The 19353-nt window shown below is 55.5% G+C and overlaps 2 protein-coding genes across 2 annotated transcripts in view; both read left to right on the top strand.

Moving 5' to 3' along the window:
* vn (membrane-bound neuregulin protein vein) overlaps positions 1–17078 on the top strand; it is a 119735-nt gene extending 102657 nt beyond the window's left edge. The window contains exons 2-3 of the mRNA XM_017911832.1: positions 14894–15056; positions 16787–17078. Coding sequence (XP_017767321.1) covers positions 14894–15056; positions 16787–17078 — 455 coding nt within the window. The remainder of the gene's footprint in view (positions 1–14893; positions 15057–16786) is intronic.
* LOC108556016 (U-actitoxin-Avd12b-like) overlaps positions 16806–19353 on the top strand; it is a 60005-nt gene continuing 57457 nt past the window's right edge. The window contains exon 1 of the mRNA XM_017911924.1: positions 16806–16949. The gene's annotated coding sequence lies outside the window, so the exon portion shown is untranslated. The remainder of the gene's footprint in view (positions 16950–19353) is intronic.

The raw sequence follows: 19353 nt of genomic DNA, 5'->3' as shown, positions 1-19353 counted from the left end.
AACGGCGTAAAATGTCAGGCAGGATCGAGTGACGTCCACGAAGACCTCGAAATGGAACGTTTCATTTCGCGAAATTCTTCGCGAAAATTTCTAAATCACGCGTGTGTAACGATGGAGTCGATTAGGATTAAAAGGCGCGCAGGAGAAAGGTAGACGATAATATTACAGCGAGCCTATTGTCACGGAAGTAACGCGAATCGATAGATACGCGATGAAAGTCCTCGAGCCGCGCGTCTGATCATAGCCGGGCCTTTTCTACTTCCTCGACACGCGGTCCCCCTCGTGGAGCCCAGGGCACTGCCCGGAAGAGCAGGGTTTCGCGTGGCATCGCGTTTCGACAATGCACGGGCGAATATTTAAAGTGGAAAAATATTTTCGCGAGTTATCGTTCGGTGGCTCGAATTTGTACCAGCGAAGCGTTCGATCCGGAAATGTGATTTTCTCTCTGAAATTCGGACAGGGGATGTCATTCCGGCACGAAATTCCATTAAATATCGTCAACGATCGGCAAAGGATTGGAGAGGTAGCACACAGCTGGCAAGAGAGACCTCGAAATCGTCGGGATGATTAAAAGTGTTCGCTAAAAGGAAAAATGTAGACCGGTCGTCTCTAATTAATCGCTAGTCGAGAGAGATTCCGAGCGATCTTTCTCCCCCTTCCCTCTCTCCCTCTCTCTCTCTCTCTCTCTCTCTCTTCCTCTCTGACGCTATCTTCCTTTGGGTGAAACGCAAACGCACTCGCGATCGATCTAGCGTTCCGCTACGCGGAAAAAATTACCGTGTTAATTCCGCGACGTGGAAACGGCCCACTTTTTCCATCATTCCCAACACCCGTTCGACCTACTTCGCGTTCGGTGGCTTTCGGACGGGAAGCAAAGTCCGCGTAAAAGGCAGAGACCGACGGAAAAACTGGTGGAAAAGCGGTGCGCTGCCTGGAAGGGAAAGTTTCGCCGAAATCCGTGCGTAGCGCGACACACGGGGCACCCCTTGACGGAACTTCACGGACTCTGGCTCGTTAATTCCGTCTCGACCGACCATCCGCGTCCACTTTACTCGAGTGCACTTTGCGTGGTTGTTGGCGACTCCAGCGGCGCACAAAGGAACCCAAGGCGGAACGAAGCCGCGGCCTTTGATCGGCCACGATTCACGCATCGATTCGCCGCGGTTGTCTCGTCGCGAGCGACGACCATTCTCTCCCGATTCATTTCACCACCACGGCCACTCTCTCCTTTGCTATCTATACCACACACCGCTGGCCATGACACCGTGGAGTTGCACGCGCGTTCCCACTCGAATATACGCGAATATACGCGAAGCGATTCTTCGTTATCTCCGCGTCCAGCGCGATCGCGCTCAAACGACGCAACGTTCCTCCGGTTAGCCCAGAAACCACCCCTTATCGCGTAGCCGCGCGTTTTCCGCCCGAACCGGCGATCGTGTCTCCTCCCCCGGGTAGTTGCTGCCGGCGGGCTGCGTGCCTCCAGGGGTAATCACGTGCACCAACTAATTTCCCCGGTACACGCTCCGTGGCGACCGGCTTCGAAGCGCGACGCCCGGCGAACGTGCTAAGAAACTCTTATGTCCGCCGCGTCTGTTACTGATCTACGACCCGGAACGTCCGCCGGCGTTATCGAAAAAAGCTTCGCACGCGCCGCGCACAGTTTCGGTCGCGGACGCACGCGGAATCCCCGATAATCCCTCGCGGAAACTCGCAAACGCCCGATAAACGGCTCGCTAGCTGCGTGCTTTCTCTGTCGCCGAGTACACAACCGACGCGTCTCTCCGTTTACTTGTTCGCGCGCAGCGTCGAGTACGCGCTTAATGGCCGCGCGCATTAACACCGTCGCTCGGCTAATCTCGAGCAGCGTCGATGAAACGATCGACGTTCGAACTTCGTGTTCCTGTTTACCCGGGGCCTCGTTTACGTGACTGTTCTGGCAATGCGACTCGCGTCCGGCCAAATCCGGAACAGTGTACGAACAGGCGAGCGAGGTTGTTGAAAACGCGCGCTAATCCCGCGTTGCGGAATAGCAGCCATTCGAACGAGAAATCGGGGTGCAATCATAAGCCGGAGGAAAAAGAGGACGAAGTGGAGGGAAACTTTGTTCCGGAGGGTCGAAAAGAGTTTCCCTCGGCGTGGATTCTTCCACGTAAAAGCTTGCACGTCCCGCGTGGTTGTCGGGAACTCGACGTGCAACGGGGCGGATAGCCCGGAGCCGATGTCGAGATTAATTCGTAGGAAACGAGGTTACCAGGAACGACAAAGAAGCCACGGGAAAGAAGCCCGGCTGCCGCGTAACGTGATAAGTAACAGTCCGCGAGGATAGCGTCTAATTCGCGGAGACGCGCGGAAGCTCGCTGCGTCGCGGACAAAGGGGGCGTACCGATGGTCGAACGATTCGCAAAGTTGGTCCGATTTACTCAGCAACCACGGGGTACGGGTTCGCGGCGACCCGGCCGAATTATTCCATTCCGGGGATAGAAAAGCAACGGCGGAGGAATCCGGTGACGAGACACTCGAGGCGTGATCCAGCCACCCTATAGCCGGCACTCGTTACCATTGTAAACGCAGCCCCGTTCCCCGTCGTCGGAGTGTTTATTTAGCTTAACACTTGCTAATGCTTCCCCCATGGCATTCCACGGCAGCTGTTTATACTCCGGCTACTGGGAGTCGAAGGCACAGTCACGACAGGGGGTACGTCCCTGTTCCGCTCTTACGAAATTCCCGCGAAGCTTTCTCCGAGGGGTGTCCCGATAATCGAAATGGAAAAGAATTAGAACGGAATAACAGCGTCTGGACGTGCTCGCTCGTCTTCGTTCCAACTCCGACGATTTCCAAGCTCCGTCCATCCGACTGTTTCGCCCCCGACTTGCCCTAGAAACGGGAACCCTTCCGGGACGAACGCGCTTCGCGGCTGCTGCTGCTGCTGCTGCTGCACGATCCGTCAAGAGCGGAGATTTTTCGAGCCGCTGCGCGGAGACGCGCGAGAAAGCGAGGTCAAACAAATAATACGATCTAGAAGTAGGGAGCAGCGTCGCCTAATAATAGTCCGGGTCCGCGCTACCGGTTGTAATCTACGGGAAACCGAAATAGAAAGGCCGAAAAGGAGAAGCGAGGAAGAGGAACAGCGTGCAACCGGGGAAAACTGTATCGAGTGGAACGGGATAAAATTACACAGCCGATTCGAATCGATCGTTGGACCGTCACGACTGCTTAATAAACACAGACGTCTCGTAGACGCTTGCGAGCCGCGAGCGCCGGTCCTCGAGGGGTGCAGCCGGTGCTCGGGGGTCGGCGAAAAGGGGTTGGCAAAAATTGCATCGGCAGTTGAAGAATCGCGGTGTGCGGCAGACGGCGTCTAGCGGCTGGGAGAATAGCCCGGAGGTGGAAAACGACGGTCACGTTGGCCACTCGAAACGTTACAATGGTCGAGCGACGGTCTCGGGACGGAGAGAGGGACCGTTGCCAGAAATTTTCGGCCCGCCGTATCCCGGGGCTCGCTCTCCGACACGACGCGTGCTCTCGGTTCGCCGGAAGCCCGTTAGCGTGAGGGAGGAAGAGCCCCGGTTCGATCCCTGGAAGCGTCCCGACGCGGAACGAAGCATCTCGGTCGCGTCCTCCACGAGACGATCCACCATCCTTGGAACAATAAATTACGTATACCGTGTCCACGCCGTACGCCGCTCCGCTCTTGGCAAATACACCGACCGGAAAGTTGTTTACACCGTCGACAAGTGTTTATAGGCCGCGAGCACGCGCCGCGTTCTCGAGGCCGGACGCCTCGATGGATCGAACCCGCCGGGAGGGAGAGCCTTCGATTTTCCAAAGGGATCGCGCAATTTTCCTCGCCCCGTGCGACTATCCACCGAGACCGGTAAATAACGTGCGCCGCTTTGTGCGCCGCTTTGTGCGCCGCTTTGTGCGCCGTTGCACGGCACGCGTATTTCTATCGTTACCCGCGCCGAGCCAAACTTTCGCCGGAATGACCGTCGCTTCTTTTGAGAAACTTTCGCGTCAGGGGGATGAGAACGGGCCGCATCTGCGCGAAACATTCCTCTCGAGCTGCTTCGGCCGGCGTCAAAGGCTTTCGCGACGAAATTGAAAGCCGTCTCCCTCGCGGAATTATCTCGTCCGGGGGCGGAAAAATGCGCCATTTCGAGACGGAAACGCAGACTCTCGGAACAACGCGTGTCGTTTATTCGATTATCGCGCAGAGGTGGGCCACCGACGAGACGATAACGCGTTTTTCGCGTCGTTTCTCGAGGGAACGAGGTCTTATCGGGGCGGTCGCGCGGCACTGTTATCGTCCACTTTGCGGGAAACTCTTCGGGTCGCGATCTTTATCGTCGGTTGTTTCCCTTGCAGCGAATTAAGCCAAGGGGGTAAGTCGCGGCTGCATCGAATCGGCTGTTCATTGACACGAGACGGAAGCCACTCTCGAATCCCTTCCTCGAACCTTCGCTTCTATTTTCGACGTGGCCCGTGTCCTTACTCCGCGCCGCGAACGTCACCCTTTCGCCGCGACGAATTACGTAAACGAGGCCTGCTCTTCCTCGTCCCGTTCGCAGCAACCGCGGCCGCTCCTTCCGCTCTCCTCGAGATGGGCCAACTTCCGCGCGGAGATTGATTTTCCCGCAATTCCCCGATCCGTTCGCTTATTAAACGCGTATCGCGGGCGCCGGCGCTTCCGTCGGAGCGCGATGGAAGCGGAAATGCAACGGCGGAACAATTTTTCCCGGGAGAGATTGGACGCACCCGCTGGGCTAGGGCAATTTTCGCCACGAGGCGAACCGACGACGGGAAAATCGAAATCGGCGGTGGGTCGAGGCTTCGTGAGGCCACCTGCTGTAAACGCGATCAACGCCCGTTCGTACGCGGAATTTCCCTCCTTCGTTTCTTCCCTTCTCTGCTCCAGAGATTCGTCGGACGCGCGAAATTTTCCGTCACGAGAGCTCGTTGCACCACCGGCCTCGGGTCGCCGAATGTCCGAAGGGAAAACTACCCTGGCAACGCGCGGGTCGAAAGGTATCCCCGATAAATAAGCCGGGACGAAGAGGAACCCGGTCGCGTGCAAGCTAGCAGAGCTTCCTCCGGAAAAGAATCCCGCGCGGGGTAGTGGTTGACGGGGTCGCGAGGAATTCGCTTCCTTGCCGGATGACGTGGTTGGTAAAACGGGGTGTAAAAACATTCTTTCGTTGCTCGGCGTTAAGTCTCCTTTTATCGGTCGACTAGCACGATCGGTCGCGGTGACGAGAGTTCGTCGGCCTGGACTCGCGTCGTCTTTGCGTCGAGCCCTCGAGGCCTTTCGACGCGGTGGAAGCCGATAATCCCGCGATACGTCATCCCCTTGCGACCCTCGACGTCGCGGATCGAGTTCCATTCGAAGCGCGCGGAACTTCGACCCGCTCGAAGGAACTTGAAACCGCGTGTTCGACGCACTCGCGGCTGATGTACTAATTCGCGTTACAAATATATTCTAATAGCGTGCGAGCCTCCACGAGGCATTACGAATAGGAGCGGTAATTGATACGACGTTTCTAGTCGCGATCATCGATAATCGCGTTGCTTGTCCGATGGAATTAGCGTTTATTAAATGTCACCCTCGGCGCCGGTGCACGGAAGGCAACGACCCCCTCGTCCTAAATATAAAAGCGCTGTCAAATCGCGTGTCCGACACGATTGCCGGACATTTTCCGCTTGGTAATTTATTTATCGCCGGCCATCGACTTTCTTTTCAATCGTTGCTCGTTCATCGGCACGGCGGACAAACCGCCGGGAACCTGGACGGGAGCCGAGGTCGGTTATTTCGAAACGGCGCCGCGGTTCCAGGCATATTTAATCGCCTCCGCGGCGAAATAACGCGGGATAAAAGTTGCAGATTTCCGGCGGGAAAATTGTGGTCGCCTAAGGTGTTGGAGAAAAAATCGAGGAGTCCGGCTGCGATTCGCGAGATTGTCGGGTGGCGAAAAAAGGGGGGAAAAATAAAGGAGGAAAAAGGAACGCGGGCCAGATTTAAACCGATTCGAACGGGGGTTCCCGCGGCACGCGCGAGGAGATACATTTTGCTGGTAAATAAAATATCGCGGCGGAGTAAAAAGAAACCGGGGGCAATTTATCGAACGTCGCGCTACAGTTATGCGCGACCCTCGCCCTCCGATCACCGTCCCAGCCCTTCTTTTTCGCCTCTTTTTTCATCCCCTTTCTCCCTCTGCCGCTGGCTGATCTCGCCCCTTCCGATGCTCTCCCTCTCTCCGGTGTAAAGCTCCTCCCCTCTCTTTCTTTTTCGCCCTTTTTATAATAGCGGCGGCGCGATGGAGCGACGCTCGTAAATTGCCGGATGAAAAATTGCGGACGAATTATCGTAAAATTACGAGCCGGCTGATATCGGTTCGCTACGACGCGTCGGATTAACTCGGTAAGTAGATTTGTCGTTGTTAACGAGTATCGACAACGGCGATGAAATGGAAAAAACGTTAACCCCCGGGCTCGGTGTGTGCGTGCGCGCCGGTGTGTATCTCGCGAATCGGGCGACGTTTAATCGATGCAGCGCGGACCCGTCTTCGAAATAATGAATCGAGTCCGCCGCAAAACCTGCGCCGCGCTCTTTTATTTTGACAGAGAGACGGCCCCCGATGTGTACGCTGCACGAATAACGAGTCGAAACGGGTCGCCGGCGCGATAGCCTGTCGATCGGCTCTGCAGTCCGTCGATATCCCAACGAGCACGCAAAATAGGGATACACCGGACTCTGGGTGTTCCACGAACGATTGAATTTTTTCTCCTCTTTTTCTCTCTCTCTCTCTTTCTCTCTCTCTCCCTCCTTTTTTTCCTCGTGGCCAAGGAAATTTCGCCCGATGCGAAATCGATGCGAAATCCACGCGAAATCGATGCCAATTACCCCGCGTAATTTCTGTCTTCGACGTGTAACGGTGCAACGGTAATTTCGTTTCCACCGTGAACGCTACCCGGATGGCGAGGTTTATCTCGATCTACCTACACGCGCCGATTTTCCACCGGCGATCTGCCCGTTTCATCTTGCGTCGCACGCCCGTAAACGCGGCCGTGGTGCACGCTCGTAAATCGCTCGCCAGATAACCGTGTTTTCTCTCAATTATTATAAAATTGCTCGCTCGAGTTCCCACGAACTGTGGACGCGACGCGATTTTTATCGCTATCTATGCTGGCGCCCACGAAAATACTCCACGCCGTAGAATCATCGCCTCTCGTCACGTCAGCCCTTCCGAACATCGCTATCGCGGCTATTAACTTACGGAACTGCATCGCGTGTTTCGCTTTGTCCTATCGAGTTATTCCCCGAATCATCCCCGCTGATCTTTGCCCGCATATAAAATTCATTTACCGAAATCCCACTTCCTTCCTTCCTTCCTTCCTTCCTTCCTTCCTTCCTTTCATTCATTCATTCCTCCGGTGTCCGATAACGACCTCTCGATTTCTCGCTACGAAATTCCTCCTCTTCCTCCTCCTCCTCCGTCTCGATTACCGATTTCCCGCGACGACGAGGTTGCAGCGAATCGAGCTGGATCGCGTAGAGTATCGTGAGAAACGCAGGAGCCGATATCGACGAGGCGTTAAAAGCGGGAAAAAATACTTGTCCCTCGAGACTCTTATTCCTGCGAAATTGCACGAGCTGGCGAGAGCCGTTCGCCACGCGGTCGCAATTGCGAGATGGCGGTCGGCTTGTCGGTTTAGAGGACACGGGAGAAGAGCACGGTACAGCCGTCGGTTCTCTCGCGTAGCGGCGGAAACCGCAGTATTTGCGAGGTGCCACCGGAAACCGCAGGCTCGGCCTGTCCGGTACTCCTAATTCCCTTTGTTTCGCGTCTTCCGGAGCTCCGTCCGCGGCCAGGCGGAACAAACGTCGGGCGTCGGACGAATTGGCTTGCTAACGAAGCGAGAAGAATCGAGACGAGCGGCGGATCGCTCGCCGAGGCTCGTGACTCTGTCCTCTGATCGATGGCTGGTGAAACCGGAACAGGGGATAAGGACGAGGCCTAGGCTGGTTGGATAGGTCGGGGTGTTACGCCGCCTCGTTAGCTCGCGTGGCCCGACGCCACTCCCGGCGCCGACTGCAATTAAAACGCGAAACACCGGCAAGAAATTCCGCTTTCTTCTGCCTAATGGCAACGAGTTGCCACGTTCTCGCGATATCCCCGATTAAAAGTTTCCCATATCCCCTCGCTCGTCGATTAATCCTTCACCGTCCGATCATCGAGTCCCCGTTCTCGGCCGTCGAATTATGGCCTCCCTCGTGAACCGGGAAGCGGAACGCGAGGCTTTCTCGCTGCTACGCTCGTGACACCCCACACGCTGGCTTCTATCTACGAGCGGGGCGAGCAACGAACGAGGGAGTTCGGGGCAGTGCCGGGAAAAGTTGGTCGGATTTTATGGCGAGTAGGCAAGTTGGTGAATTACCGGAAACGAATCGAGCAAGTTTTCCACGGGCGTCGACTCGTTTACCCGCTAACGATCTCGCGCGTTGGCAAAGGTCGCGCGATCGTGTAGCGTATCGCGCAGTCGATGGGGTGCACGAGTGGCGCTGGAAAAACGCGAGCAACGAGTGCATCGCGGAATGCGGGGATGGTCGGCGAGGGGCGAGAGGGGAGAAAAAGAGGAGAAAATGGAGGGCAGGCTGCGGCGAATTAGTTCGATAAGGCGAATGAAAAATGGGGGACCGGTTGTCGCTTTTTCGACCGATCGATCGCGATTAAATATTTGTCAGGGTCGATCCGGTAATCAGCTGTGCACAGGTGATCGGGCTAACGAAGCCCGGGTAACCGGAAGTGCGCGGTCTCGGTCGGTGGCGTGGCAGCAGCGGTCTGTAAACCGGAGAACGAACAAAGGTGCAAACGCACGGAGTCATCCGACGGCGATACGCGAGCCCGCATTAATCGTCTCGCAAAGGGCCGGACGAGCAAGCGCAGCGTGAAACCGCGCGATATCGAATCTTCCGGCGCATCGAGAATTATGATGGCCGGCCCGGAAGCTGGTCGATTACGAAAATTGTCTGGGAACGAACTGACCCGGCAACGGGTTCGCCTTTGTCTGCGGCCAAACGAATCGCGCTCTTCGCCACCCGCTGCAACCGTTCTCCTCGGGTTTCACCGGGGACCTTCTTTAACCAGTTTGACTTTCGATCGCTTTCTCGGGCTATCGCGCTCTCCATCCTCGACGTTTCTAACGTCCAGCAACTTTTTCCCAATTTGTCGTGAGATTTTCTCGCGCGAGACTCGTCGAAAGCGCTTTCCCGTAACAAATGCTCGCCGTCGAGCGTTTAACGACGCGGCACGATCGAATATCGCGCGGTCGATTCGAATATCGACGAGGGTGCGCCAACACGGAGGGTCGGAGGTGCGACGAGGTTTGATATCGCGCCCGATGTCGTGATACCCGGGATTGGGTTGTCGATGATGCCGCGATACCGATGGGATCGGTGCCTCCTCGGACCCTCGTCGAGCCAGCAGCCAAACTCGTTTCGAACGACGTGCGTGGAATCAAAGATGCCGCGGAAATTACATAATCTATCGACGGCTGGATGCTCGAACGTGTCGAGCCATTGTGCGACCCCGTGATTCCAGCCGTTCGATAAAACGGGACAAGGGGTTAGGGCCGACTGAAAAAGCCGCATCTCGCGCGCGATCTTTTTCCAGTCAACCCTTTATCCCCGGTTCACAGTGTTTCGTAACAAAAACCGTTCGATCGGCGGATAACGCGTTCAATCGCGAGCTGCGAGTTGTTGGGCCCAATCGTACGCGACGAAAAATTTGCTCGGCCATCGATCGGGTCGGTCAAATTCCTAAATAAACAACCAAGACTCGTTCCTCGCGCGATTATTTACGGGAGAAAACGCGTAGGCTCGAATTTTCGAGAATACTCGGTAAACTCCGCGGAGTGGTCGAAACGGAGGCGCGTTATTCTCTGGAAGGATGCAATAATGATCGGCTCCGGGCAGCGAAAACGAAAGGAAATTTGGTAGGCGCCATTTCGGAGGGCACGAGACAATCAATTACCGGGGAACGAGGGTGGAGCAAAGGGTCGGTGTAGGGTCGGTGTAGGGTCGGTCGTGTGCTTAACACGGGGTTGCGCCTCGTCACGAGCCGTCGGTGCACCGCGGGAACTATGAATCAAGCAAGCGGCATGGGCGCCTGCCGCAACCCCCGTTCTAGAGCAGGTCGAACGGCCGCCATCGCGTCAGCCCGAGGGCAACGTGGCAACGCGCTATTTGTTATTTTGCTCTTTCGGCGACGCGTTCATTAATCAACCGCGCCGCTCTCTTTGCCGGTCGCTCAGCATGTTTCATCCCTCGTAGCGGCCCGTGACATCCCGCCTGACAGACTCCGCGTCGCTTTTCTCTTTTCCGCGTCTCCGTTTTCCTTCCGTTTTTCCGCGAATTCGATCGATCCGCGTTCCAAGATCGCGCGAGTGCACGCAGCTGTCTTGTCCCGCCTCGATTACCACCGTTTCTTCGAGGACTCTCGCGAGACGAGGGCGAGAGGTCGACGAAAGCGAAAGAGAAATCGGGAATTTTTCCCACCGAGATTGAAATCGTTTAATCGTCGACTCGCGTTTCACGGCGCTGCTTTGCTTCCAAGACTTGGAAGCTTTCACCTCTCGATAAATCGAAAGTTACGCGTCGAAGCTGGAACATGGAATATCGCGGAGACGAAGAACGATTCGCCGAGCGAGTACGTCCCATCTACCCGGATGTTAATATTATCGGAAACCATCCTCTACGACTCCCTTCGTCCCTTCTGTCCCAGAAGTCTTTCTTAAACTCGAACACGTCCGATATTATTCGATATGAAGTCTTCGTCCGATCAAAGACGGTTACCCTACTTGGAATCCCATTGGGGACGAGTTTCTCGCGGTTAGAGTCCGAGCCCGGAAAGGTCGAGCCCTCTCCCACGGCAATTTTTCTTCCTCCCTTCGTTTCGTGGCGTTCGACCCCGTCATCGACAGCTCGCAGCCCGTTACCGCGACAATTGCCCCGCAATTCCGGCATAAATTCAGGCGCCGGGAGAACTCGGTCGAGGCCGATCCCGCGAGTGCCATTTAAATTTGAATTTCGCCGTCAGTTCGCACGGCTAATCGTTAAATGACGTTTCGCAGTGAGAACCGCACGCGGCGGCCTCCGGCAACATGGGAATACCGTGAATATCCACCTTTCGCCTCTTTCCATTCCCGGCTTCGTCTCTCTTCGTGCTCGTTTTGCGTCTCTCCGAGTGTGTCCCACCCTCCACCCCCTCCCTCTCTATCCCTCCGACCCTCGGTCTTTCCTCGTCCCTTTTCGCGCCGACGCGACCCTCCTCGAACGTACGCGGACATACCGGTTAATAACGAATAGACCGACCGGCCAGCGGGAATCGGCCGCGGAATCCTCTTGCCTCGAAGTGAATTTCAGACAAGTCCGACTAACTTCCCATCGTTTTCGCTCGAACGTGTAAAAGCACTCTGGCTATTGGCCCGAATTAATATCTCGCCGACTTAATCCGACCGGCCGCAGTTTTTCCGACCGGTCCGCCGTGGAAATGGCTTCTCCGAGCTCCACCGCGATTCCTTTGCTCGGAGACTCCGTAACGAGTGCGGTAATAGAGTCCGAACGAGTTTTGAATATTCCCCGAGATGCAAATACCCGGCGTCGCGAACAGGCATCGTAAACGGAGCAGCCCTGGACGTCCGCGTCAGCGGCCACTTTTTCCCCGACCACGAGGTAGCCGAGACGTGGCCGGGAAATTGCCGGCGTCATAATTAATGAACGCAGCGTCGCCTCCGTGTGTTTACCCGCCGTTGCACGACGATAAGAAATTATTAAGCGGCTTACCGTACGAGGGAGTAGTAAAAATGTTGCGGCAGCTGCGTTTCCGGCAGTCCGCTTCGATCCACCAGCAGCTAGCAGCATAGAGGTAACAGGGCTGAGAGGGTCAGAGAGGAGAAATTAATTCCGACGTTTTTCGATAACATGATTATACATTATATTACGTGTTACGGTCAGTGATACATACCCGCACTGTTCCCCTTACTCGAGATCTTCCGAGTGGAATTTTCCCATCGGCCGAGGCGTGCACCTTTCGTTGCGATACGCACGACCCGTCGCGAGGACATCTAGCCCAACACTAACGTTTACGCCGAGTATCGCCGACGTTCGTTCGTAGATCGTAACGTAAATATCGCGAGCCAAACGCGCGGTTCAGTTTCCTCGACGACTTCCTGTCTCTGTTGCGTGTTATTATCTACTGCGTGTTCGGACCAAGCGCCTCGTGTTTTCGACGCGTGTCAACGTGACCGACGCTGCTGTCGGCTATGACACGTGTCATCGGGACTCGAATAACAGGATAAGAGGTTAACAATCCTCCTCGGTGTAACGAAAACCGCGCGGTTCGAATCTGCACGCGTGGTCGCCCCGTAGGTCGTTCGGCCACGCGTCCCTATGCGTTGACCCGTACTACTGAAGGTCCTCCGCGTCTAGAGTAGGACTCGCGAAATCGGGTCAGGCCGATCTCCAGAGCGAGTCCTCGGACGGAAATGAGAAGGTTGCATGCCAGGCGGTATAACGTTGACGAAATCTCGAAGCAGGGAGCGTGTGCGAGTAGGACGAGGATTCGTACGCGACGCTATTCCGAAGGATCGTGCGCGCGAATAGGGAGCTGGCACGGTAAGTTTCGGGTAACACCGTCGCCCGGCGACGACGACATTGATGGAAACGTATTAAATGCCCGGAGGCGGTCTCGCCGCGACGTGGAACGCCGTGGATAATTCGAGCGTCGCGTTTCGGCTCCCGAGGGAATGCCGTAATTACGCCGAGCACGCTAGTCAAAACAGCAGACGCCGCGCGGCAGCGGGGGACGGATTGGAGAAAAATGCCGGAAACTCGGGGAAAGAAATCGCCCTCGCGAGATCGCGGTGTTCCCCTACTGGACGACGATCGGGAAGATCGGGTTTAGGCGTATATCCTCGCGGAGCGACTTGGAATTCGAGACGCGATTAGGATCGCGCGTAACGTTCCCAGCTCCCACCTCCTCCATCTTCGCCGATTTTCGACGTGCATACGCCTGAATTACGGGCGACTGATTAATAGTCGGAGCGATCGTGGCGACTGCTGAGCGCAGCGTCGGTATATTAGTATTCGCAGGGAAAAGTACACCGGAAAGGATAATGGGGAGCAAAGTCTCGTAAGTAGTACGATGGGATCACAAAGGATCAGTAACAAAGGGACAAGCAGAGCTAGCCGTGATCCATTTTTACCCTCTATACTCTCCTTCGACGATACAATAGACTTAGGGAAAGGCTCGCGGATCTAAAATTAGAATCACCCCGACCCACTTTAACCCCCGGCTTTGATTCGGACCCAATTTAAAATGGCAGCAGCTATCGGTACAACAGAAATTCAAGCCCCGAGTGAAACGGAGGCCTTTAAATTCGCCGTCCGGCGCAAACCTCGGGGCTCGAGGACGCTTTTTCTCCTTGCACGGTTATTAGAGAATCCTCGGTAACGAGAGGCAAGCGTGTGCACGAGTCGTTACAGGGTACACGAAGGCAAAGAACCGGCAGCCGCGCCGTTATTATTATTCTCCTCGGTCCGTGGCATAATGGAACGGCGTTTTCATTGAACGTGTTCGTCGCGTTCGACCGAGAAGTCCGACATTTTCCCCGGGAAATAATGCGGGGCTCGGGCAAAGGGTTTCTTCGCGGCGCGGCGGCCTACGAAACACGCCGGAAACCCTCGCTCCTCGCCCGCTCTCGGCCGTTTTTATTATTCAGTCGCTTGATCTTGCCGCGGCTCGAGCTGAATGGCGGAGCAACGGGCCCGTAATGGCGGCGCATTGTGCGTCGCGCAAACGAGATTCATCGGATTAAACACGAGTCCCGCGACCGAGAGTCCGCCACGCTCAATGGACAACGGATTCGAGGGTGTCCGTTGGCGAGCTCGTTTGTCTCCCGGCGTCCCGCTGCGACGTCTTTGCCGTCGCTTCATCCCTCTCGCGCCGTGCTCCTAAGACGCGCGGCGTAACGCGCGAGCGACGGTGCGGAACCGTGGAACAATCGAACTCGTCGGGTCGTTGTTCCCGCTCGATCGTTCCATAAGTCGATCAGCTTTCAAAGTCGCTGTTACCCGATAATCTTGAACGTCGACTCTCGATAGTCTCCGGGGGAAATACAACGCCTCGACGAAATCAATAGTTCCGGGTATCCGGTTCCAAAAGTGGTCCAACCCTGTACGACTCCTTGCAACCAGCTATTCCACTTTGTACGAAAGAATACCACCACCACCACCACCCCCTTTTCTCGTCGCTAACGACTGTTTCCCTTTCCCTTAACCTCGCCCGTCGACGCAACCGTTCCGACGCCATTCCGCTTCTCGTTTCCGCCATCGGCCGGAACGAGCAATCTTTTCTCGAGAACTTTCGCCCTTACCCGAACGAACGCAGCTGCAGAATTTTTGACGGCTTTATCGGGAAATTCCGACGATCGAATAAAAAATTATCGCCGCTACGTGAGAACCCCCCCGTGAGAGATCGGCCGATTTAAAACACGTATTGCTTCCCGGAGTCGTTCCCCCCCGGTGGCAAGAAGTACGGTTCTCGAAAAGTTTATTAAAACTCCGGTAGGATTTCGCCGGAAGTTTCGCGGCAACTTCGAGACACGTAGTTGGAGGGGAAGTTGGAAAGTGGCCGCTTTAAGAATTCTCTTTCAACCGGCGCGGATTTAGCCGTCGCGAAATTCATTACGCGTCAAAATTTCCCACGGACGCGAGCCATCTCGTCGTATTTCTCAACTTCTTCCTTAATCGCCTTTCGAATACCCCGTTCCGCGACTTCGTTCCCGGCCTCATCCGAGTATCGAGCGATTTTAACACCAGCGTTATGTCTGATTCCAGTGAGGGAGGTTACGTTGTCCGAACTCAGGGACTCGATAGCGAGGTTACGAGAGAGAGTGAAGCTAGTATGCCGAACGAGGGGTTCCCCGCCCCCAAGGGTGCACTGGCTGAAAGACGGTATACCGCTGCACCCTCGCAGAGGCCTGAGGATTCAACACAAACGGTGAGTCTTGCTTTCCATTCTGATATTCCAGCGGAAACCGCTCGCGATTTATCGCGGGTCGCGGACAAAGGCGCGGGATCAACGCGGTGGAAAGACGTGTTTCGCGTGCAGGCGAAAAATCCCCGGTAATTAGGGAAAGGCTCGCGGATCTAAAATTAGAATCACCCCGACCCACTTTAACCCCCGGCTTTGATTCGGACCCAATTTAAAATGGCAGCAGCTATCGGTACAACAGAAATTCAAGCCCCGAGTGAAACGGAGGCCTTTAAATTCGCCGTCCGGCGCAAACCTCGGGGCTCGAGGACGCTTTTTCTCCTTGCACGGTTATTAGAGAATCCTCGGTAACGAGAGGCAAGCGTGTGCACGAGTCGTTACAGGGTACACGAAGGCAAAGAACCGGCAGCCGCGCCGTTATTATTATTCTCCTCGGTCCGTGGCATAATGGAACGGCGTTTTCATTGAACGTGTTCGTCGCGTTCGACCGAGAAGTCCGACATTTTCCCCGGGAAATAATGCGGGGCTCGGGCAAAGGGTTTCTTCGCGGCGCGGCGGCCTACGAAACACGCCGGAAACCCTCGCTCCTCGCCCGCTCTCGGCCGTTTTTATTATTCAGCCGCTTGATCTTGCCGCGGCTCGAGCTGAATGGCGGAGCAACGGGCCCGTAATGGCGGCGCATTGTGCGTCGCGCAAACGAGATTCATCGGATTAAACACGAGTCCCGCGACCGAGAGTCCGCCACGCTCAATGGACAACGGATTCGAGGGTGTCCGTTGGCGAGCTCGTTTGTCTCCCGGCGTCCCGCTGCGACGTCTTTGCCGTCGCTTCATCCCTCTCGCGCCGTGCTCCTAAGACGCGCGGCGTAACGCGCGAGCGACGGTGCGGAACCGTGGAACAATCGAACTCGTCGGGTCGTTGTTCCCGCTCGATCGTTCCATAAGTCGATCAGCTTTCAAAGTCGCTGTTACCCGATAATCTTGAACGTCGACTCTCGATAGTCTCCGGGGGAAATACAACGCCTCGACGAAATCAATAGTTCCGGGTATCCGGTTCCAAAAGTGGTCCAACCCTGTACGACTCCTTGCAACCAGCTATTCCACTTTGTACGAAAGAATACCACCACCACCACCACCCCCTTTTCTCGTCGCTAACGACTGTTTCCCTTTCCCTTAACCTCGCCCGTCGACGCAACCGTTCCGACGCCATTCCGCTTCTCGTTTCCGCCATCGGCCGGAACGAGCAATCTTTTCTCGAGAACTTTCGCCCTTACCCGAACGAACGCAGCTGCAGAATTTTTGACGGCTTTATCGGGAAATTCCGACGATCGAATAAAAAATTATCGCCGCTACGTGAGAACCCCCCCGTGAGAGATCGGCCGATTTAAAACACGTATTGCTTCCCGGAGTCGTTCCCCCCCGGTGGCAAGAAGTACGGTTCTCGAAAAGTTTATTAAAACTCCGGTAGGATTTCGCCGGAAGTTTCGCGGCAACTTCGAGACACGTAGTTGGAGGGGAAGTTGGAAAGTGGCCGCTTTAAGAATTCTCTTTCAACCGGCGCGGATTTAGCCGTCGCGAAATTCATTACGCGTCAAAATTTCCCACGGACGCGAGCCATCTCGTCGTATTTCTCAACTTCTTCCTTAATCGCCTTTCGAATACCCCGTTCCGCGACTTCGTTCCCGGCCTCATCCGAGTATCGAGCGATTTTAACACCAGCGTTATGTCTGATTCCAGTGAGGGAGGTTACGTTGTCCGAACTCAGGGACTCGATAGCGAGGTTACGAGAGAGAGTGAAGCTAGTATGCCGAACGAGGGGTTCCCCGCCCCCAAGGGTGCACTGGCTGAAAGACGGTATACCGCTGCACCCTCGCAGAGGCCTGAGGATTCAACACAAACGGTGAGTCTTGCTTTCCATTCTGATATTCCAGCGGAAACCGCTCGCGATTTATCGCGGGTCGCGGACAAAGGCGCGGGATCAACGCGGTGGAAAGACGTGTTTCGCGTGCAGGCGAAAAATCCCCGGTAACGACTCGTCGCGGTGCAACTTTCGCGTGGGAAGGCAGCAAGGGTTTGAACGAAGGGCCGCGAAAGTTTCGGCTTCCCGGCCGAAGCGTTTATAACCCGGGATAACGTACGACAAACTCGCCTGTTCTCCCACTAATTCGCGATTAACGAAATCGTTTCGTGTTTGGCACCGATTTCGAGCAACGACTCGCCAGCTTTCCATGCTCGTTTTCTCCTCGTTTTCCGATCCGAGCGGTCGTCGAGCTTCTGATATCGTTGCCAAGAATACTACTCGCGTGTGACATCGATTTCCGACGAGCCCTGCCCGCGTGCTCGCGTGTCCCCGAGCAATCGATCGTAACGACGTAATCGCCGTTATTACGCTCGATTTCTTTTATTACCGCCGCCGTGGCTCCGTTTCCTCTCGCGGTCCGTGCCGGGAAAATAAAGGAAACTGTCCTCTTAGTCGTTTCGCTGGGAAATTTCCGCTTGTCCCTCAGCGAGAAGCGAATCCGCGCGACGGATGCTGCGTGAGGGAAGCCACCAACGCAGTGGTATGGCGTCGGTGGTGGTCGGAAGGTGGATAACGCGAGTCTCTTCGCGTCGGGGAACACGTGTCGAGCGTGTTAAGACGATTGGCAGTTTGTAAATCTCTCGCGTGGCAGCGTGGCTCGACGAGCGGTTAGCACGGCCCTGGGAACCGTAATAATTTCAGACGGCCTTTCGGCCGGATTTACTATCCACGGAGGAACGATTATAGCGAGAGAGTCGGCCGGCCCTCTTCTCTGATGACTCAACTGTTGGCAAGACTCTCGTTTCGCCTCTGCTTCTGCTGCTACCACTACCACCGCTCTTTAAAGACGACGTATTCGCGCGCGAGCACGCCTGCTCGCCGGTCCAACGCGAGCATATTGTAATGGAAACCGTCAGCTTCTTTTCTCCTTTGCTCCGTCAAAGTCTACGCTTTCAAACTTTCCTCCCCGTTGCCTCGCTGCCCCCGCTCGCCCCGCGTCCGCCGCGTAATAACGCGTAAGCAACGCGCCTTTGCTTTCCGCGACTATCTCTCGCGATTCTGCCTCGTAACTGCGCGATATTGTAAACTGTTTGCCTTTGAGCCTGGAAAGCGACCGGGGAGACTGCCCGCTTTTGAAGCCGCGCTCCGAGCGAGAAGAAAGTGAATCGCGACATATTTTTCCTTTCGCTCTCGAAAACCAGAGGAGTCGCCAGCGGCGTTTAATGGCAGTTTGTAATTAGTCCGCTTTGCCGGGAATGCCGGCGAATCGATGGGAAAGTGCCACTTGCCGCGAATGCCCCGGCCGACGTTTCCATACAATTTTTAATGAACACTCCCGAGTAATTAGAGCCCGAAGAAATGGATTTTTCATATTTCGCCTACAACGAAGGGGCGTTCGACGCGTGATATCGGGCAAAGAAACGGAAACCGTGTCACGGAACGAGACAGAGAGAGAGAGAGAGAGAGAGAGAGAGAGAACAGTAAAGGAAGATCGCGAAGCGGAATCCGCTCGCTGGAATGTTCTACCAAGGCACCCCGGTGATTAATTAATCGACGCAACGCGCTCGGAAAATGGCGCTTTTGGCCGAAATCTCGCAGACTCTCGCGAAGAAGCCGTTCGTCGGAAATTTACGACCGATGGGGAAAACTCGTCTTCCATGCCGGAATTATCATCGACGGATCTCGCCCCCCTCGTCCCAGTTGCATCGCGTCCATTGATATTCCTAGTTTTACCGCCACTCCTCTCGCGAATTAATCCTCGACTCGCGCGAGTCGACACTCTAATTCGGAAGTCGAGGCGAAGATGTTCCCTTTCCTGTCGCGACGTTTCGTAGCACCCGGATAGATAGACGAGGGTGTGCGAAACGGGGTGGTAAGGGGCGCGTTAATCGTTGGACCGGCGACTCTTGCCGCGCAACTCGGCCTCGGGACGACGTAGGGTCGTAAAAGAAAAATCTCGCGGCGATCCTTCACCGAGACCATGGACGGGACTAGCGTGTACCCCGTCGTAATTTTCAATTACTGTCTACGGCACGGACCGGCGGAAACTCGTTCGTTCCGCTGGAAGCACGGGTCTTCGTCGTAAAATCGAACGTGCCTGCGCTCTCTCGCGTCTACGTGCACGGTTCCGGAGTGCAAAATCGAGGCATCGGCCGTTAATCTTATCCGGAGCGGAGAGATTTTCGATCTAGGCGAACTCGCGTATATATCGCGACGGGCGTAAGTTGGACCGAGCCTTTGGCCGACTTTGCGAAGAAATTTCCGCGCCGAGTTTCGCGATGGG

This window comes from Eufriesea mexicana, unplaced genomic scaffold (genome assembly GCF_001483705.2).
Source record: "Eufriesea mexicana isolate 0111107269 unplaced genomic scaffold, ASM148370v2 scaffold294, whole genome shotgun sequence".
Classification (NCBI taxonomy): Eukaryota; Metazoa; Arthropoda; class Insecta; order Hymenoptera; family Apidae; genus Eufriesea; species Eufriesea mexicana.
Note: the sequence above shows the minus strand (reverse complement) of the source record. Positions and strands in the feature narration are given on the sequence as shown.